The sequence below is a fragment of the Anguilla anguilla genome, chromosome 1 (assembly GCF_013347855.1).
Source record: "Anguilla anguilla isolate fAngAng1 chromosome 1, fAngAng1.pri, whole genome shotgun sequence".
Taxonomy (NCBI): Eukaryota; Metazoa; Chordata; class Actinopteri; order Anguilliformes; family Anguillidae; genus Anguilla; species Anguilla anguilla.
In genome coordinates, this window is record NC_049201.1 from 81,266,409 (window position 1) to 81,288,291 (window position 21,883).

At 40.1% G+C, this 21,883-nt stretch overlaps 2 protein-coding genes across 7 annotated transcripts in view; both read left to right on the forward strand.

Annotated features, from left to right (window-relative positions):
• LOC118226844 (carcinoembryonic antigen-related cell adhesion molecule 5-like) overlaps positions 1-9,105 on the forward strand; it is a 67,371-nt gene extending 58,266 nt beyond the window's left edge. For 2 of the 3 annotated variants that reach the window (XM_035416832.1, XM_035416807.1), the window contains 3 exons: positions 4,134-4,221; positions 5,867-5,936; positions 7,587-9,105. In XM_035416832.1, coding sequence (XP_035272723.1) covers positions 4,134-4,221; positions 5,867-5,936; positions 7,587-8,150 — 722 coding nt within the window. In that variant the 3' untranslated portion in view covers positions 8,151-9,105. The remainder of the gene's footprint in view (positions 1-4,133; positions 4,222-5,866; positions 5,937-7,586) is intronic. The other variant, XM_035416823.1, reaches the window with a different exon arrangement.
• The window catches only part of LOC118226904 (B-cell receptor CD22-like), a 135,633-nt gene that overhangs the window by 111,206 nt on the left and 2,544 nt on the right, over positions 1-21,883 (forward strand). The window contains exons 1-9 of one of the 4 annotated variants that reach the window (XM_035416920.1): positions 12,619-12,796; positions 15,433-15,521; positions 15,950-16,309; positions 16,661-16,972; positions 17,268-17,495; positions 18,649-18,690; positions 18,785-19,081; positions 20,465-20,552; positions 21,779-21,848. In XM_035416920.1, the coding sequence (XP_035272811.1) occupies positions 15,476-15,521; positions 15,950-16,309; positions 16,661-16,972; positions 17,268-17,495; positions 18,649-18,690; positions 18,785-19,081; positions 20,465-20,552; positions 21,779-21,848 (1,443 nt within the window). In that variant the 5' untranslated portion in view covers positions 12,619-12,796; positions 15,433-15,475. Of the gene's footprint in view, positions 1-12,618; positions 12,797-15,432; positions 15,522-15,949; positions 16,310-16,660; positions 16,973-17,267; positions 17,538-18,420; positions 18,691-18,784; positions 19,082-20,464; positions 20,553-21,778; positions 21,849-21,883 lie in introns of those variants that run through there. The other 3 variants (XM_035416896.1, XM_035416903.1, XM_035416912.1) reach the window with 3 other exon arrangements.

Sequence of the window (21,883 nt, forward strand, 5' to 3'; positions counted from 1 at the left end):
CCCTGGACTTAAATGCTACTTTCTACAAGGCAGGATGCTCTAGCACAGCGGAGTTCTTTCCCCTGTTAATCAGTGTTGAAATGGGATTCGACGGGGGTGGGCGTGCGGGGTGTAAATTCGGCGTGTCTCTCTCATTTTCGTGGCAGATGCGCCCAAAGACGTCCGTGTGACGGCGAACCCAAGAGGCGAGGTGACCGAAAAGACAGACCTGGATCTCAGCTGCGAGGCTCGGTCCAACCCTGGCGTGGACGCCTACACCTGGTTCATGCTGACGGGCAGGGGGGCGCGGGAAGTGGGAAAAGGCCGGGTTCTGACCCTCAAGAATCTGTCAGAGGCACACATGGGACAGTACCTCTGCAGGACCCGAAACAAAATCGGGGAGGGGAACTCAAGCGTCATCAACGTCACTGTAAGATGTGAGTGCCTCTCCCTCATCTGTCCGCTCTACGAGGGCCTGTTCCAGTTATGTCACCTGCCTATCAACCTTTTAAGGCAGGGCCGACCCCACCCTGCTCCTGGAGATCGACCATCCCGTAGGTGGTGGATCTCCAACCCTAACGAAGCGCACCTCATTCAACAGCTAGAGATCTCATTGAGCTGCTAATCAGCAGAATCAGGTGTGCCAAATTAGGGTTGAAACGAACACCTACAGGACGATAGATCTCCAGGAACAGGATCAGGCAACCCTGCTTTAAGGTGTACTATCACAAATATGTGAAAATGTATGCATAGCATGTTCTGAACAGAAAATGTTAATGCTGATGTAACAATCACTGCTGATTATTAAATGCAATGGGGTTCTAAAACACTGGCTTTGAATTTAGAAAAAAACATTCCAAAAAACCTTCAAAGTCGTCATGCAGTTAATACAATGGCAGGAGGCATACATGCGGTAAATGTGATTAAGGGTTGCCAGCATTCTCCTGCAGCTCATGATGCAAGTGCATGTGTCGAGGGGATTGGTTATTCATCAGATCAACTACATTTCCAGCGCAAGCTAGCCTGCATAACAGCCTGCATTTGTAAGGTCGTTCACAAGGGTGCTATCTGTCTGTCGGTTTGGTTCTTCAGTTACCTGCTTCCTGTTTCAGTGTATTGCTGTAATTCACTGATGGCAGGTAAATATGGACATACGGGACAGGTGGGAAAACCCATTATTGGCTGAAATACTGGACGACCTTACCAACGCTGGGCTGTTGGCAACCGCGAATGTGAAACAAACCTTTTGCTGAATTCATACAGACGGATCCTTCAGTGTTTTCTTTTTTACACACTTAAGTACTTTTTTAATCAGACCTCAGTACTTTTATACTTCAGTTCTGATAAATGTGTGAGTGAACCGTGAAATGAGTTCTGTGTACTTATATGCAGACAAATCTGTAGCAGAGAAGCTGTACTTTATTATTATTATTATTATTATTATTATAAGTACAAAAATATATTACTACATAAATATACTCATTCTCATTTCTGTCTCCCTCCAGATGGGCCCAGAAAACCAGTGGTTATTCACAATATGACCAGCAGAGGGCAGCCTGTCAAAGGAAGCACTGTTGCCTTGATGTGCAGCAGTCAGAGCTATCCTCCCATCCGGAGTTACATGTGGCACATACAGAAGGACAACGCGGAACCTTCACTCAGACACGGGCAAAATCTTACGATAGGCCCTGACGAGGAAGGGACCTATTACTGCTCCGCGGAAAACGAGATCTCAAACAGCAGCTCGGAACCCATAGAGATACGTTTTGATCGTGCGTATGCGCCAAAGTTTGCTAAATCTTCTCTGCTCTTTACACATTACTATGTGCAGATAAGCTCTGGGTCGCACGTTTTGAACGGGCTCTGATAAATTTCAAATACTTCAGATGCTTGTAAAAATTAAACCAATTCACGAAAGTGTACAATGAATATGATCCAAAGGAAATACTGTGTCACACGTACAGTACAATTTTGCCAGATGCCATACGGTTTTGACCAGACAATATCAAATGACTGTTCTGTATAATTGATTGAAAATTGGCTGTTAGTTTGTAATGAATTTCATCTTCTGTTTGTACTGTCACACTGTTTGTCCTCCTTTCCTACTCTAACCTTTAAGCTGCCCTGTCACCAATGTGGGCATGTGCATGCTGTCCACATTGGACACATTTTAAATCTGGCAACCTTATGAGTCACCTGTGTTTTAACTCACAACCCCAGATTCCAAGCTATTTCCCCGCAATGACGATTATACTACGTTAGTCAATATTTTTAATACCACAAAAAAAAGAAAAAGAAAAAAAGTGACCAGAATTTTTCAGCAAGGAATCTGCTCTCCGTGTAGACGTCCTGTGTGAGTGCTGTATTTAGAGTCCCAGTGCTCTCCGTGTAGACGTCCTGTGTGAGTGCTGTATTTAGAGTCCCAGTGCTCTCCGTGTAGACGTCCTGTGTGAGTGCTGTATTTAGAGTCCCAGTGCTCTCCGTGTAGACGTCCTGTGTGAGTGCTGTATTTAGAGTCCCAGTGCTCTCCGTGTAGATGTCCTGTGTGAGTGCTGTATTTAGAGTCCCGGTGCTCTCCGTGTAGACGTCCTGTGTGAGTGCTGTATTTAGAGTCCCAGTGCTCTCCGTGTAGACGTCCTGTGTGAGTGCTGTATTTAGAGTCCCAGTGCTCTCCGTGTAGACGTCCTGTGTTAGTGCTGTATTTAGAGCCCCAGTGCTCTCCGTGTAGACGTCCTGTGTGAGTGCTGTATTTAGAGTCCCAGTGCTTTCTGTGTAGATGTCCTGTGTGAGTGCTGTATTTAGAGTCCCAGTGCTTTCTGTGTAGATGTCCTGTGTGAGTGCTGTATTTAGAGTCCCAGTGCTCTCCGTGTAGACGTCCTGTGTGAGTGCTGTATTTGGAGTCCCAGTGCTCTCCGTGTAGATGTCCTGTGTGAGTGCTGTATTTAGAGTCCCAGTGCTCTCCGTGTAGACGTCCTGTGTGAGTGCTGTATTTAGAGTCCCAGTGCTCTCTGTGTAGACGTCCTGTGTGAGTGCTGTATTTAGAGTCCCAGTGCTCTCCGTGTAGACGTCCTGTGTGAGTGCTGTATTTAGAGTCCCAGCGCATTGTGAATACTCTGCCTGTGACTGTTATCGATCTGTGATTTACTGTTGGAGTGTCTGTGATTCACCGCTATGGTCTGTGACCCACAGTAACAGCGAATGTCTGTGATTCATTCTCACCGTAGTTGTCTGTGCTCTCCAATCACCAATCACCCTCTGCTCTTACTCTTTGACTGTTTTATCCACAGCAACAGATATGAATGCAGTGCTTTTTACCATTAGACCTCCAACACTGGAAAGCCAGATTAGCACATCAAGTTGTCTCTCAGAGGAGTCACATCAGGCAGAAAGCACAATTTTTTTGGATTTTCTCGATTATGTTAAATTTCAGGTGGTAGTTCAGTATAATGGGTAAAGAACTGATCTTGCAAACTAAAGGCTGCGGGTTTGATTCATGGGCGGGGCACTGCATTGCACCCTTGAGGAGTGCACTTACTCAACTGCTTCAGTATTTATCCAGATATATCAATAGGTACAATGTAAAAAAGCCAAAGTTGAGTAACTTTCTTTGGATAAGGATGTCTGCTAAATGCCCATGGGAAAAAAATGTAAAATGATTTGAAAGGCCAACTTTTCTCCTAAAATCTAAATCTAATGATTTTTCCATTTTTCTATAATCTGTACATGACTACAAAAAAAAAAAAGTACAAACTATTTTTTGGCATCATGGGTCTAGCTATGTCAATTAGTTGTGTTTCTCCATATTACATTACATTACAATTACAGGCATTTAGCAGAAGCTCTTATCCAGAGCGGCGTACAACAAGTGCATATATTCCATATATATTCCAAGGTAATTTTGATCATGAGTGAGGGAAGAAATATGACAATGCTTGGCATCATTAGCAATAGAGAAGTTTGCTACACTGCCTTTTAAAAAACAAAAATTTTTCTTCCAGATCCTCCTAAGAAGACCTCAGTGTCAGTCAGTCCCTCTGGATCAGTGTTAGCGGGCAGCTCTGTGACTCTGACCTGCAGCAATAAAGCCAACCCAGCAGTATATATATTTTTTAAAGTCTGTTTTTCGGTATGTAACTGACATGTCCTTCATGCAGGTTTTGACATTACCTCACTGCTGATTGGTGCAGGTGCCAGTGCTGGTGCCATGATGATGATATGCCTCATAATGCAGCTCATTCTAAAGTAAGAGAAACTGGGGGCTATAAAGCCAGTGTCCGTGTAAAGGGAAATTTCACTGTAATTCCATGTTATTGTATTATATTACTCAACCCCACTGCTGCGGTCATCATTTTTAAATTGAGCTCATGTAGATGTGTCCCTGTCCCACATCCAGAACATGCCTCTAAAACTCCATGTGTTTCTATGACACAAAGAGTGAATGTGGCAGAATGGCTCAGAAATTGAGAGGTACTTTCAGGAGAATGGAAATTCACGACCTGAGGAATCAAAATATTGTAACTGGCACTTTTCAAGCCAAATCATTTTATCAGTGGACAAATCCATGTAAACAATCGGTATTCTGTGTTCTGCAGAAGGGGAGGCAGTTCACACAGCAAGGTGTGTGTTCAGAAGTCCCACAGAGGGGCAGTCCCTCTGAGCACTTATAACATTTGTATCACATCACATGGTGTTTCAGGTTCAACTTAGCCAATCATCATTTGTTTTATGTTCACTGTTCTCCTAAATAAGGTTAACAGGGTTAAATTTACTGCTGGAAAGAGAGAGAGCCTCCCCCTCTCCCCCCCCCCCCCCCCCCCCCCCCAAACACACACACACAACAAAGCAAATCAGCAATTATGAACTATGGGCAATATTGATTCATTTCTGATCAGTCAAGTTAATAAAAAATACGAACATCAATAAAACCAAGCGAAGGTGGAGAGGGAGGGAACATTTTATGTAGCCAATTAAATCTGGGGATGATTTTTAGTGGCAAGTTTGCATGTGCCAGATCTGGGATTTGGCCAGAACACCGGGGAACCCCCTACTCTTAGCGATAAGTGTCATGGGATCTTTAATGACCACAGAGAGTCAGGACCTCGGTTTAACGTCTCATCCGAAAGACGCCATCTCCTACAGCACAGACTCCCCGTCACTGCACTGGGGCTATTTTATTTGTACCAGCGGGAAGATTGCCCCCTGCTGGCCCACCAACACCACTTCCAGCAGCAACTCAGTATTCCCTGGTGGTCTCCCATCCAAGTACTAACCAAGCCCACACCTGCTTAGCTTCAGCCATTTGGCAGGAGCAGAGTGCATGGAGGTATGGCTGCTGGCTCAAGTTCCCCTTTAATCTTGGGGTGGAATCTATCAAGGATATTTGATTCAATAAGATTGAAGGTCAAATATTGGGAAGAAAACTGCAAAAGGGAACGTACTTATGATTTGAGAGGGCGGGGTGGAGGGTGTGTTTGTGAATGATGTGTTGGTAATCCAATCTGTAACTGAAATAACTTTAGAGGGATAAGATGACTGTGTTTCTCCTAAAAGCAAACAGATGAGCTCCAACCCTAACCCAATCACAGAGTGTGTTGGTAACAACCAACAGAACAAAACAAATAGAGATTGGTGGATGCTTTCTGGCTACTTTGGTAACCCGAACCCTAAACCTAACCATCAGCTGAGGGAGGGACGCTACAGACCATTCCTGTTTGGTTTTGATTTGTTGGTTTGTGCTACTTTGCAAAAGTGCTGCCCCTACATGATGGTGAAATGCAATTTCCAACGTATGGACAGTAGAAAAACAGGAATAAATGTTACACTGATCTCTGCAGTGATTATAATGAAAGTCAGGTGTGCATCAGCTGAATCTGTGTGCTATTCCCAGGAAGAAGAGACACAGCCAGCGCTCTGGAAGTAGAATGAAGGACAGCGAAGGGATCATACTGTCAGATGTGGTAAGTCTGAGACAAACACACACACACACACTCTCTCTCTCTCACACACACACACACACACACACACACGCGCACACACGCATACACATACCTACACACACGCACACACACACACACCTATACACTTACTTTTTAGAGACATTCACCAGAGATCTTTCTTTCCACGTCTGAAAGCATATTCAGTATTCATAACGCCTTAGTGGAAATTGAGATGAGGGTACCAATAGTACTGGAATAATTATTAAAACATGAACTAAACAAGGCAGCCGCACCTAATGGTATGTATCTAAAAGTATACAAACACCTAGAGCTGATCATCTATAAACCACAGACAGGTTTTTATCTTTAACTGATTCTTATGTATAAGAAGCATTTTAAGTGCTTGCCATGGTATTTGCCAGGGAAATGTATGCCTAACAAATTTCTATTGGGGAGCTACAAAGTGTTTTAATTCTAATAAGACATACCAAAAATAATTTGATAAAATATCACGAGTAAAATTGTAATATATGTATTGTTTCTTGTTTTGCTTATTATATAACCTTAAATTTTTTGGCTAAACTTGTTATTACTGTTCCCTTACATATACCTGTCAGCTGAGGGAGAATGACATTTCAAAGATGTATACATTTTTCCTGGGGTTTGAGTATGTTCATTTTCAAACTTTCATCTGAGTGTATTCTTCTGATAATCCAGTCAGGATGGGAAACTGGTGGCACAGTCACTGCAGCTGTCTTTGTGCCTCAAACTTTTTCAAGAAAGAGGACAAGTGTAGTTTTCAAGAGCTCTGACAGAGATTGCGGTTTGATAATGTTACTGTACTCCACTTGAGCCAGGCTACTGCATTGGGTGAAAGAGGAAGAGGAAATACACGAGGGAGAGAAGGAGGAAGGAGGTTTTTGACCGAATATCAAAAGTGTTAAGAAAGAGCAGAGAAAAAGAGAAATAACTAAATGTTGTCTCTGTATCCTAGCAGAGTCACGTTACGCCTATTATTTAATGATTAATTATGCAATTATATATTAGATAATAACTGTAACTGATACCTTTATAAGTACCACAAGCAACGAGCACTTTATAACACAGGTAACACATTAACACCATAATTATTTCAGAATAATTTTATACAATGCAAAAAAATGTGTATTTATAAATATGAATAATAATAATAAAAGGAACACAAAAAATTGATTTCATACATGGATGAATTAATTTATATTTCAAAGAGCTTTAACTAATGTCTTTAATTTACAGAAAAGATATTTGTTGACCTGTAAAAATGGCAGAATTAGCCAGTGTGATTAATATTTAAAATTTAGATACTCCACATGCTCATAGCTTTACCATTAGATGAAAATGAAATGCATCACAACAAGGTTTTGTTTTTTACATTCGTTATGAATGCAAGAATGAATTAACACTGTGAAGCAGGACAGTTTTCTTTTAGTTTTCTTTTCATAGGCATTGGGAGACATTATTTTTCTTAACTTTGTGAGTGAAGAATCTAAAAGATGACATCTCTTCCTTCTTCTCTGGCTGGTTCTCAACACAGTTTTTGCAGCTGCCCTGTCATTTTCTTCAAATGGCTGTGTCCCAATGTTGATGTTTCACAAATTCGCACCTTTCTTTTTCTTTTGACCTCTTGATCAGACGGCCGCTCAAGATGAGGAATCGATCTACGCCAACAAGACCATGCTGTCGGGCGCGGGTGCGGTGGAAAAGGGGGACGAGGGCGCCCTGCACTATGCCACCGTGGATTTCTCCAAACGTCCCGGCACGGGTGGGGAACACGGAACGGGCATCGTCCAGGGCACTTCCAAACGGACGTCCGACTACACCGTGATCCGACACAAATCCAGGGAAGAGAGAGAAGGAGGAGAGGAAGAAGGTGAGGGGGCAAAGGAGGAGGTGGAGAAGGAGGGCCAGGCTGAGCTGGGCACAGAGAGGGAGTGGGCCGAGGCGAGGGGCGAGAAGAAGGAGGAGACCACCTACGGGAACATCTGCCCCTCCAGGCCCACTAAGAGGGCACGGCAGGGACTGCAGCAGCTGCCCAGGAACCCTGCTGCAGAGGAGGAGCAGGAGGAGCAGCGCCAGGAGGAGAACTCAGCAGGAGGCCAGGAGAACATGTACGTGGAAGCCATGAGCCCCCTGATGGAGGGTAACGGAAAGGGAACAGCGGAGTGTGAGTACGCCGTGGTCAGGAAGCCAAAATAAGTCACCATGGAGATAGGCCAACTCATCACACCACGCTGCACTCTCATAATGCCAAGATTTTGCTTTACAGCACGATACATAACGTGCGTAATGTTGCAGTACAGATGTTACATTACAGTGTCATACTGAAGTACAGTAACTTATGGGGTACCAAATGCAACATAAAGCTATTATTTTACCATGCATTTTCTTCTGCATTTAACTGAAATATCCCTATTTCTCTCAGATTTAATGGAAAAAGTCTTACATTTATTGTCTTTAAATTGACAGGTGTAAATATTTAATGTGTTCTCCGAATATGATATAAATGACCTAAATGTTTTATTAATAAGGGTTTTTTTTATTTTTACATTTTGCTATATCTATAACAATTTAGCTAAATCATTTAATTAATTGTATGAGATATTTAGCTAAAGATTTTGCTTAACGTACAAAACCTTTTGTTAAATGAACAAATATTTAATTAAATTTAAAATAAAACATTTTTTTGCAAAATGAATGTAACATTGACTAAATGTATGAAACATTCAGCTAAATATTTAGCTGAATGTATAACACCCTTTAATGTAAAAAACTTATAGCTAAATATTTAACTAAATGTATAAAACATTTAGCTAAACATACAAGACTTTCAGCTGAATGTATAAAACATGAAATATTTGAAGTATGAAGTATTTGCTGACTATTTGAAACATTTATAATGGTATAAAACATTTTGATACATGTATGAAACCTCCACAGCCCGCCTTACAGTGGTTTACCAAAAGAAATATTCACCTTATTGTGGACAAATTTTGGGAAGTTAATTTTTGTGATGACTAAACACAACTAACTCTGCGTCAAGAGGTTCCCAGACGAGCCTCCGGTCTCTGGCTCTGGGTGTAACGGTGGTGGTGGTGGTCAACCCAATAGCATAGGAAGGCCGCTGGAGACATGGATGGAGTTGCAAAAAAAATAGCAGAGACTTTAATCAGGAGATTAGTGTACAGAAAACTAAGGGAGCTACTCCAGGAAATACGAAATACTCCAGGCTGTGAATAATGCTCAGAGAGTACCCAATCAGAAGCCAGCACAGAGCAGCAGGCTAATGGGCTCAAGACAGAGTGAGAAGCAAAGCAACTAAGGCAGAATAAGTGTTGTGAACTCTCAAATCGCTAACAGGTGAACACGCAATCTCATAATCAGAGTGATGGTTATGTCGTCCTCTGGTGACCAGCAGGAGGAGGTGCAGCTTGAATCCTCACAGTGGGAGATGAGTTGTTCCTGTTGGGGCAGTGGGAATCCCTCTCCCAGCATGGAGCAGCCGATACTTGTGTCTGTTAGTTAATGTCTTTGTTCAGGTCATCGCCGGAACGTGCAGCAACAATGCCACGCTCAGGGTGTGCTCGCATTGGTCAGCACTCCAATAGTAAACAGAGATGAACATTGAACATTGGCATATCCGCCATTTCAAAAACCAGCCTCAGTGCCATTTCACAGGCTTGCCAACTACTGATTTTTATGTTGTTATGTTACACCCTTCCAATGCTGTGGAAACCCCCCTACAAATTAGCATTAAAAATTTAGACTTTCTTTGTGCAAAACACAACTTCATGTAAATCAAACGGATCCAGACCCCTCATTCTCTTGATCATTTTGAGGATTGTGTACCTTTTACACTTTTCACTATTTTAGATGAAGATTATAGTTCTCCCTCAGCCACAGAAAAGAGAAGGGAGCTAGCCTGGGGGGAAAAGTGCTATATAGAGTTAATTCATACATTTCTCTAACTGTGTGGTCACTGTCTTGTTTGCTAAATAAAGTATTCAAGTTGTTTGTTCATTTTTCTTTTTTTGATAAGCCAACTTATTTCAGCATTTAATAAAATGGAGGTATGCCTAAGTAGTCTACAGTTTGTCTTGCGTCCTGTTTGCCTTGCATGTTGTTAAAAGAATTAAGACCAACCTAGAGATCACTTGCTTCAAATAAAAAAATTTCAAAAACTGAGCCTGAAAGAGCATTATTAGAGCACCAGTTCAAAGTGAGCACCGGACACATTGGACATTATTATTATTATTATTATTATTATTATTATTATTATTATGTAATAATGTAAAATGTAAAAATGTAAAATTCCACCCAGATTAACCTTGAAAAATAACAAAGGAAAACAACAAAGTAAAATTACAAAAATGGTATCCTAGGGGAAGGAATCCTTATCCAGCTGGGATCACACCCTATACAGCGAATAAAGGGACTAAACGAGAGTTAGGGTAGGACTGGAGAAAATGAGGTCAAGCACCTTCTAGAATCCACTGGGCAGACAGAGTAGTAGGGCTAGGCAAGAAATTAAAATGAGGTCAAACAAGCATCATCAACTAAATGATCACAATCCAAAAGTACAGAGCAAATTCGAGTCTCCCCGGTAAAATGGCAAACCATGCCTTTTTAAAAGTGAGTAACCGGAGACAGACGGGCAATCTGATGATGAACCAGAGGGAAATCAATCAGACACCCAGCAGAGACAAACAAAACGGTACACAAATGTTTTTATGACTGATGTCATAACAACACTGTAAACCCTACGTAGCATTGTTATAAACCTGGTGTAACGACTGTTATTACCTTTCAAGACAGCTCTTCAAAGTGTTACCAACTTTTTACTGCGTCCTAAGTAATTAGGTTGTGTATCCAGAATCTGTGAGCCCTTAATTTGATTGAATGGAAGTGGAGGGGCAGAGTACTGGCTGTTATGAATCATTTCAAATGTGGGGAATCAGCATTTTACCTTTTCATAAAATACTCTTTGAAATGAATGGAGTCCAACATCAGGATTGTGTTTTCAAGGCTTCCGCTGTTATATAGTCTCAGAGTACTACTGATTTCATGTCATTCATTCATTTTCATTTCAACTTTATACCAGACTCATCTTAAAAAGAGGTCCATAGCAGCAGTAAAAAAATAAAATAAAATAAATAAATAAATAAACAACAACAACAACAACAACAACAACAACAACAACAACAACAACAACAACAACAACAACAACAACAACAACAATAATAATAATAATAATAATAATAATAATAATAAATAAAATTAAAATAAATTATTATTGTTATTATTATTATTATTAATAATAATAATAATAATAATAATAATAAATTTAAAATAATAATTTTGTTTTGTCTGTGTGTGCTGACTACTGGATTATAAATCCACAAAAGTAAAGAATACACACCAGGGGGAGCCACTGTGCTGGTTAATCACATTTCTGGAACGTATGCAGATTCCCCGAGTATCAGAGATGCGTGTAGTAAAGACAGGACGGATCAGATCTGTATTTGTTTTTCATCACTCAGTTCAAACAGAGGTGAGAACCTCCCAGACTCAGCTGAAGGGCTGAAATGCTCTGTAGAATCCCATTGAACTGGATCAACCAACAATTGTCCTTAACTTTGACTGACAGTAGAATGCAGGTCCTATTTTTCCAATTCACAACATGAGAGTCTGCCAAAGCCAGAAATAAAATTCAATTTGTAATGCTTAACATTATTAGAAGGATATATACAAAATGGGACACATTTTTGAGAAATGTTACTCTTTTATGTTGACTTGTTTTATGTTGACCATGAAAATGTGTGTGCGTGCGTGCGTGCATGTGTGTGTATGTGTGTGTGTGCCTGTGTGTGTGTGTGTGCGTGTGCGTGTCTGTGTGTGTGTTTGCAGGTGTGCTTCCCATGTTAGGCAACTAACAAGTATCAAAAACACACTGGGACTACGCAAGAAGAGGACAATGACTACCAGAACCCTGGAGATGGAAAAACTGAGATCAGATGCTGTGGTCCATTAAAAATATGAGCTTGTTGTGTTTCCTTAAAAACTGTTGTCTTTAAAATTTGAATGCAGAGGGTCTCTTTAATCTACGGTGCACTTTCAGGCACTGTGAGCATTTAGGCAGTGACACAATTGTTTAGAGATGTTGAGAGACAACAACAACAGATTTAAAATTAAAATGCCACACCTAGAATCAATCTAGACCTTAATTAGCTTTCCTGAGCATAAACCAAGGATGTAGTGACACAGCTGCCCAAGAAACAACTGTGCAGCCATTTGTTCAATTACTTGGCCCCTCAAAATGGGGGGGACTGTGTCTGAATAGGGCTGTGGTTCCAAAATGTTTCACTCAATGTAGACATAAATACTTATACATCGAAGCTGGCAGTCTGCACTTTAAATTCATATTTATTGTTTCATTTAAAATTCAATTTGCTGGAATACAGAGGGGGAAAAAATACACACAAAAGTGTATCAAATACTTATAGATTGCACTGTAAACACCCACTGTGGCAATACATCTTCAAAATTGCTTTAAACAATAATAATAATAATAATCCTCAACATTGCTCAACAGTGCATATTTCAGCATGTTCGTGTTATTGTACTATGACAGAGAAAAAGTTTAAGTTCAGTAGCTATTTCAGAGATGGCAGGAAATTGTGCAAACTGTATGGCCCCATTTTTTCTTATGAGCGTTAGCCAATAATACGCACATCATGCATCACTTCCTCAGCATGCTTCAGGAAAGACCACATATGAGCAGTTTTGGTTTTTGGAGTGTCAGTGTGCAGTGGAGAGATACAGACTGGATATTCTTCTGTTCTAAAGTAAGTATATTTCCACCTGTCTAGCACTTGGTTCAGTTACATTACAGATAGTCTTCATGCTGTAACAGTCATTAGCATTTAATTAAAATGAACTGTTTTTAAGTTCCTCTATCCTCTCAATAATGGACGTGTTTTATGATCATTTCTTGTCAGAATACATTGCGCCAGTGAATGATTTTTAAACTTTTTTTGTATTTCTTTCTTTTTTTACCGAAATATCGAGAAATTATTGTTTGGGTATCAATGATGTTTACCTCACATATTAAAATGTATTTTCAGAAATTTCAACTCATACAAGCAGTCTAATATTGCTGAACTGGTGCTTGTTACAGGCTATATCTTGTTATAATTCTTACAGTACATTTAACTGAAAATGCATGCTAATAATAAATGAGCCTTTTTATTTATTTCAGCCATTTTTATCCATAGTCATTTTTAAAGTGTTTGCTTTCATGTTGTCTTGAAGTGAAATTTGAGTTTGTATGGCTGTATATCACTGAATAAACAAACATGGGTCCTCAGTGCCCATATTTCTACAATCGATTAAAGCACGACTGCATATGATTTGGAGATGCAAGGAATTTGTGCTTGCTCACATATTAGAGATAACAATATAATAATAATTCAAAACCATTTCTTAGGAAAGTATAACCTTGTCAGTTTGGGCACATACAGTATAACCGGTTGATAAATCCAGTGTAATTCAATGCTATGGACCACATGAACGATAAAATACCATTCCTAACAGTGACTGTTGTGGCATAGGCGTTGGAAGAGAACCAGGAAGGCACACTTGCAAACAGCTTTAGGATAAGAGCCATACAGGCAAGGCAAGGCAAGGGAAGGCATAGCAAGGGAAGGCAAGGCAAGGGAAGTTTGTTTGTATAGAACATTTCACACACAGAGGCAATTCAAAGTGCTTTACATAAAATAGATAAAAAGGAAAGAGCATAAAAAATAGTAAGTAAAAGTACAGCAGCTGCACTCTTCACACCTGAGGAGGTCTGGTCCTTTAGCCAGTTGGGAGATGCTGTAAAACAGATTTCATGGGTCTAACCTGTCAGCTGTTCATGGATTTATCTAATGGTTAAATATTTATCGCCAATGGTATAATACATACTCTGCATTAGAGTATTCACTAAACAACATTTCACTGCCATAGAAGAGCAAGTACTACAAAAAGACTAACTGCATGCAGGAAAATAAAGAAAGAATTTGCTGCTGTAAATTTATTATGTGAATAATTTGTAGTTGTCTTTAAAATAATTATTGCAGACCTTGACATGGGCAAAGTATATTTACTTCAATGCGCAATTAAAAAAGCAAATTATAATCTGTCCCTCCATTATCTATACCCGCTTATTCCTGGGCAGGGTCGCGGGCTGAGCCTATCCCAGCATGCACTGGGTGAGAGGGAGGAATACGTCCTGGACCACTGAACTGTACAATAACTAGAAGGGAAACATGGGCATGTGGTTCCTTTCCATTCTATTCAATTGATACTTCCGCATGTGGCACCACCACAAGATGGCCGCCGTGGCCCTGAAATAGAATTATTGATGAGTCTGCCATGTACATCCGATCAGTGTTGTTGAAAATCATTAAACCCCCTCCAGTGCAAATTATGCACCAAAAGCTCCCATTGTGTTGATCAGTAGAAGCAGCTTATAACATTTTTATTTTATTCCTGGATCAAAAAGTTTTCTAAATATGACCAAATATCACTATTCTGATTGCGATGACGAGGCGCGCTGATCTATGATTGGCTAAGAACAAAACCAATGAGATATGTAACAGTGTCATGAGACTATAATAATAGCTTCACAGCATCGTTCCGTGATGGGGCACGTCTTCAAAGTTGATTCATTTTATTCTCAGACTACATTTACAGAGCTGTGGGTACAGCTAAATAGCTCACTAGCTACTTGTTGCCAACAGTTATGAATTTCACAAGCTTAGCTAGCTAGCAACTGTTGACTTGGTGTTTTTACCTTGCACATAATAAAAGTGTCAAATGCTTTGACGTGAGTACTATTTCCGAAGACAGAACATCTGAAGTTATGTGTTGTCAGTCTATTAACTGTATGGGGGAACAGCATCTAACCTGTTGGCTACATGGTAGTTTGCAAATAGCCTTGTCTAACTAGCTCGCTAGCTAGATCATATTAGCTATCGGTTATAAAGTCAATTCCGTTGTTATCTTGTAAATAATAATATTATGGGTTTATATCTCAAGTTAAGTCTTGTTAGAGTATAGAATACGATGATGAAAACTATGGATGATGTATTAAGAAAAATCTACAAGCACGTCTAGTCTGAAAATGCTCCTTTTAAGTGACCTGCGAAAGGTTAGCTATAGTGTAAAAGTTTGTGGTTAGTCTTATGGACAGACAGTGACTCATTTAACTGACTCTGGCAAAACCCTACAGTGACGGCTTACTAGGCAAGCAGCAGCTCTATGGGACATTTATGAGGGGAATAACAGGGTAAATAAACAGAACCAATAAAATCCAGGTAAAATCCAAAATCCAACCCAGTGAGCCTCACTGTTGCTGGTCGATAACAGGGCAGAATGGGAGCTTCATGTAAACAGTCTGTCTGTTGGTGCATCTGATGAGTGTGTTTCTCCTCTCCAGATCAGCTCCACCCAGTGCCTCTGCTCCTCACTAATACTGAGACATGATTGGAGCAGAGAGATTCATCCTCATTGGCTGCCTGCTGCAAGGTGCGGCTTGGTGTGGGTGGAGTTATAGAATGTTCATTGGTACAATACAGACGACATAAACTATCGGACTTTTCTTGGTGATTTGACCAAATAATAACATTCATTTCTTATTGCAAAAAATTAAGAGAAATGAAAATTGCTTACTACAAAAAGTAATATGTAATTATGTAGGAATATACTGTAGTGTATCCAAAAATCAGTCATGCACACAACTATGTGGTCAGAGCATTTGAAAATATCCATGTGCTTAATGGAAGTATTTATGATACTTATGATGTTTTCAGGTATGAGTTATTAGACATCATATTGTTGCATTTATGTTAATCTGTTTTTAACATGAACCAGGCTTGTACAGTATAGTGTGATTTTTCGGTGCTGTAGGATCTCCAGTGTAATACTGTGACAGAACTGGTTTGTCTGTGTTGCAGGAGCCTTGGGCAGCGATTGGGCAGTCTGGATGCCTCAGAGTATTGAAGCTCTGATTGGATCCTGTGTCCTGATTCCCTGCAGATTTGAGATCCCATCTGAATTTAACTCAGATCTATTAGAGGATCCATCTTCAGTTAATGGAAAATGGAAAAAAGATGAAACTATAGTGTTTGATTCCAGCAGCCAATCTGCATCTTCTCTGCATGGAAAGATCACTGGAGGCCTGATTCAGAAAAACTGCACTACAGTCCTGGAGAACCTTCCAAAGAATTATTCTCATGGTCGTTATAAATTCAGATTAGAATGCAACAATAGACTCAAATGGAATTTTGAACAAAGTGTTCAAATTAATATCACAGGTAACTTGCTTTGTTTTTTTTGTGCATGTGTGTGTGTGTGTGCCTGAACTATAATACTGGAGACATCAGAGTCTCTAGAACGCTTAACTTCAAAATGTATCGTAATTGTCTCAAACATGAAAGGTCTGGCTTTGCAGAATGTTTATGAGCACGGGACAGAAAACATTTGACAAACTTGAAAGCATTGCACGTCATGGTGGAGTCGAATGTTCTTAGTCCCTTTTTAAGGTTGAATTAGTGAGTATGCTGGTCAGACACTGTTGATGTTGATATTAGTTTGTGCTGAATTCTGCATGAGTTCCCAATCCTGAGACAGACAGTAACCCGTCCTCATGTCTCCATGTCTCCCAGGCTCTCCACCCAAACCCAAGTTCACCCCAGAGAGGGTGGAGGTGATGGAGGGGACCTCTGTGAGCTTGAGCTGCTCTGCTGCAGCCCCCTGTCCCAAACTCCCCCCAAATCTGACATGGACCCCCAGGCTGAATGACAGTGTGGATCGCCTGCAAGAGAATGAGGATCGAACCAAATTTGTGTCTTCTGTTCTGACCTTCACTGCTTCCCACCTCCACCACTGGCAGAAGATCATCTGCAGGGCACTTTACACACTGCAAAAACGAGACACTCAGAGGACGTCTAAGGCCAGTATGATTCTCAAAGTTCGATGTAAGAGAGCTGGATTTGAATGTATTACTCTTAGACTTATTATTCATAATAATAATAATAATAATAATAATAATAATAATAATAATAATACGTTTCTTTTTTTTTTAGCTTTACACTGCATGGTCAGTATGCTGAATTAACAAAATAATTAAATAAGGACAATTAATGCAATGATATGATTAAAAATCAAAAATAGTACATTTACTGGATGTCATGCTTATCTTTAAAAGTATTCTACCATTACATTGCATCAAATGCTATATTACTCGTCACATGCCATATTTTCATCTTCTAGATGCTCCTAAGAACACGTCAGTGTCAGTCAGTCCCTCTGGTTCAGTGTTAGAGGGCAGCTCTGTGACTCTGACCTGCAGCAGTAATGCCAACCCAGCAGTGCAGAACTACACCTGGTATAAATTGAATGGGACAGAGATGAACACTGTAGGAACTGGACAGAATCTCACCTTCAATGTGACTGAGTCCAGTGGCACTGAACAGTACTACTGTGAAGCACAGAATGAACATGCAAAAGATAAATCAAAAACTGTACAACTGGCACTTGATTGTAAGTTTGCTATCATGTCACACATATGTTCTTGAAAGTTCTTTTAAATGAAAATTTTTTAAAAAATATATAAATTAAAATGTTATTTCCTCAGAAAGGTTTACATGTACTGTATATTGTGTGGATGTTGGTGTTCATGAAAGTCAGATTCACCCTCTTTTATTATTTTATCACATTTGTATTTTGAGCATAGATTAGGAGTTGAAAATGAGTGGGGAAAGAATGTAGCAGAGAAACAGATATAAAAGCAGTGCTTTTAACCCTTAGACCTCCAGCACTGGAAAGCCAGATTGGCTCATCAAGTTGTTTCTCAGAGGAGTCACATCAGGCAGAAAGCACAATTATTTTTTTGGATTTTCTCAATTATGTTAAATTGCCAGGTGGTAGTTCAGTGTAATGGGTAATGAACTGATCTTGTGAACTAAAGGTTGCGGGTTTGATTCATGGGTGGGGCACTGCATTGTACCCTTAAGGAGTGTACTTACTCAACTGCTTCAGTATTTATCCAGATATATAAATAGGTACAATGTAAAAAAGCCAAAGTTGAGTAACTTTCTTTGGATAAGGATGTCTGCTAAATGCCCATGGGAAAAAAAAATATAAAATGATTTGAAAGGCCAACTTTTCTCCTAAAATCTAAATCTAATGATTTTTCCACTTTTCCATTATTTGTACATGACAACAACAAAAAACAGTAGAAACCATTTTTTGGCAGTATGGGTCTAGCAATGTCAATTAGTTGTGTTTCTCCATAAGTTATTTTCAGTGTTAGGTCTCAAAGCACTAACAACTGTTTTTGCTTTGTTCATAAACTGATCATATTTCATTAGCAATAGGAAAGCTTGCTGCATTGAGTTTTAAAGGACAAATATTTTTATTTCAGATCCTCCTAAGAACACCTCAGTGTCAGTCAGCCCCTCTGGTTCAGTGTTAGAGGGCAGCTCTGTGACTCTGACCTGCAGCAGTAATGCCAACCCAGCAGTGCAGAACTACACCTGGTATAAAGTGAATGGGACAGAGATGAACACTGTAGGAACTGGACAGAATCTCACCTTCAATGTGACTGAGTCCAGTGGCAGTGAACAGTACTACTGTGAACCACAGAATGAACATGGCAAGGAGAACTCAACAACTGTACGGCTGAATGTGATATGTATGTTCAGTGCATCTATTATATAATTGTATAAATCATATTATAGTTATATGTGTGCAGCTGTCATATTAGTAACTGTGGATCCTGTGTTCAGACATGCCTCAGATCTCTGGCTCTGGGAGCTGCAGCAGAACTGCAGCAGAGATCAGCTGCTCCTGTGAGAGCCGTGGGAATCCCTCTCCCAGCATGGAGTGGCGTGTGTCTGGACTGCGGGTCACTAACTCTACTGACAGAGTCATCAGGGAGGAGCAGCTGGGGAACACAGGCCTGAGGAGCTCCCTCACCATGCGCCAATCACAGGGAGACATGCCCACTCTCATCTGCATCAGCACCAACACTCTTGGCTCCTCCAGCCTCCAGCTCCACCTCCCGTCTCCACAGCAACACTCAGGTAAATGGAAGCACATTTCTCTTTTTTACTTTAACATATTTATACCTCATGTCAGTACCATGGTGATTTTCACACTTTCTCGGTTTTATATGCTATTTGCACAAGAGACATTGAAGAAACACAATGAGTAAAGTATTAAATATGTTCGTTCTGTATTTTTGGAGAAATATGCGTTTTAAATTTATCGTCCTATTTTCAACCGGTTGAGAAAGTTGTCAACTTGGTGCGTCACGAACACAGGAACCACTCCCCTTTCCATGCCCCGTAAACCCATGGATAACTCAAGACCCATATTTTGCGCTGCTGGCTTACAGGCAAGACAATGCAAATATTTGACTAACGTTAGGTTCACTTAAATTAGAGTGCCTTTTAAGGACTATTAGATTATTTCTGGTTATATTAATTTAGCTAGCTAGCTAACGTTAGCTAGCTAGGTAGTTTGCTTTCACAAGGCAATGTTATCGATAACGTTAGCTAGCTAGTTTGCTTTTATGAGGACCTTATAGTTGTGCTTTTATCTTAACTTGGCTAGCTAGATAGCAAAAATTATAATTGGATATAAGTCAAAGTCCTTACCTTAGCTATCTATCGATACTTCATATACTACTAAGCTAGCTAGCTTGTGAAAAGTCTCCCAAAAAGAGCAGGTATCATGGGGGTAGCTATGGTAACGGGGTACGGTCTGTCAATCATAGCTAACTGACAGTTCTCATTACCACGCCCAGACGGTTCGGGTGAACTTTTATAGTGGGAAATTTATGCTTAGAAAAATACGTTTTAAAGTACAATGAAATGACTGAATAATAAAATTATGCACATTTGTTTTGTTGTTGCCTAAAGACAACTGGGAAGCGTCACGTTCAACCACCATGTTACTCCTTTAACATATTTATACATCACACACTAATATACAGAGGTGCAGATTTTGACGGTTTTATTTAAGGGTTTGTAAAAGTACTGTTGATGACGCTGTAACTGTGCGAATATGTTTTCTTCTTTTCCTCCTGCAAGTGACATTATTTTTAGGTCGTTGTATTGGTAGGCAGGGGTTCATTTGATATCCCACGCAAAATGTATTTTGTTCCATTTTGTTTTTGGAATACATTAAGCTTTTGAATGGCAGGTTTTAGAATACGGTTTTTATGTTCCACACAATACCATTCTTCAAATGCATACATGGTTGAATAATTATTTCAGTAATTCATAAGTTCATTCATTTATTAGTGGATATTTACTAAAGTAATAATGCATGTATTATCTCAGAGAGAATGGAAAGAATGCTATACATTTTGCAGGCTGTGTCTCCACTGTAATTGGGTGAACATATACATATATTTTTTGAAGTCTGTTTTTCGGTATGTAACTGACATGTCCTTCATGCAGATTTTGGCATTATCTCACTGCTGATTGCTGCAGCTACCGGTGCTGGTGCCACGATGATGATATGCCTCATAATGCAGCACATTCTGAAGTAAGAGAAACTGGGGCCTATAAAGTCAGTGTCAGTGTAAAGGGAAATTTCACTGTAATTCTGTGGTCATCATTTTTAAACTGAGGGCTCATGTAGATGTGTCCCTGTCCCACATCCAGAACACGCCTCTAAAACTCCACGTGTTGCTATGACACAAAGAGTGAATGTGGCAGATTGGCTCAGAAATTGAGAGGTACTTTCAGGAGAATGGAAATTCACGACCTGAAGAATCAAAATATTGTAACTGGCACTTTTCAAGCCAAACCATATTATCAGTGGACAAATCCATGTAAACAATCGATATTCTGTATTCTGCAGAAGGGGAGGCAGTTCACACAGCAAGGTGTGTGTTCAGAAGTCCCACAGAGGGGTAGTCCCTCTGAGCATTTCTAATGTTCATATCACATCACATGGTGTTTCAGGTTCAACATAGCCAATAATCATTTGTTTTATGTTCAGTGTTCTCCTAAATAAGGTTAACAGGGTTAGATTTACTGCTGGAAAGAGAGGGAGCCTCCCCCTCTCCCCCCCCCCAAACACACACACACACAACAAAGCAAATCAGCAATTATGAACTATTGAGTCATTACTGATCAGTCATGTTAATAAAAAATATGAACATCAATAAAACGTTAACATTTGAACTCCAGCATAGCATTAAAATTTGATGTTCGTGGAAAGTTCCCCTTTAACCTTGGGGTGGAATCTATCAAGGATATTTGATTCAATAAGATTGAAGGTCATATATTGGGAAGAAAACTGCAAAAGGGAACGTACTTATGATTTGAGAGGGCAGGGTGGAGGGTGTGTTTGTGAATGATGTGTTGGTAATACAATCTGTAACTGAAATAAGTTTAGAGGGATAAGATGACTGTGTTTCTCCTAAAAGCAAACAGATGAGCTCCAACCCTAACCCAATCACAGAGTGTGTTAGTAACAACCAAAAGAACAAAACAAATAGAGATTGGTGGATGCTTTCTGGCTACTATGGTAACCCGAACCCTAAACCTAACCATCAGCTGAGGGAGGGACGCTACAGACCATTCCTGTTTGGTTTTGATTTGTTGGTTTGTGCTACTTTGCAAAAGTGCTGCCCCCACATGATGGTGAAATGCAATTTCCAACGTATGGAAAATAGAAAAACAGGACTAAATGTTACACTGATCTCTGCAGTGATTATAATAAAAGTCGGGTGTGCATCAGCTGAATCTGTGTGCTATTCCCAGGAAGAAGAGACACAGCCAGCGCTCTGGAAGTAGAATGAAGGACAGCGAAGGGCTCATACTGACAGATGGGGTGAGTCTGAGACAAACACACACACTCTCTCTCTC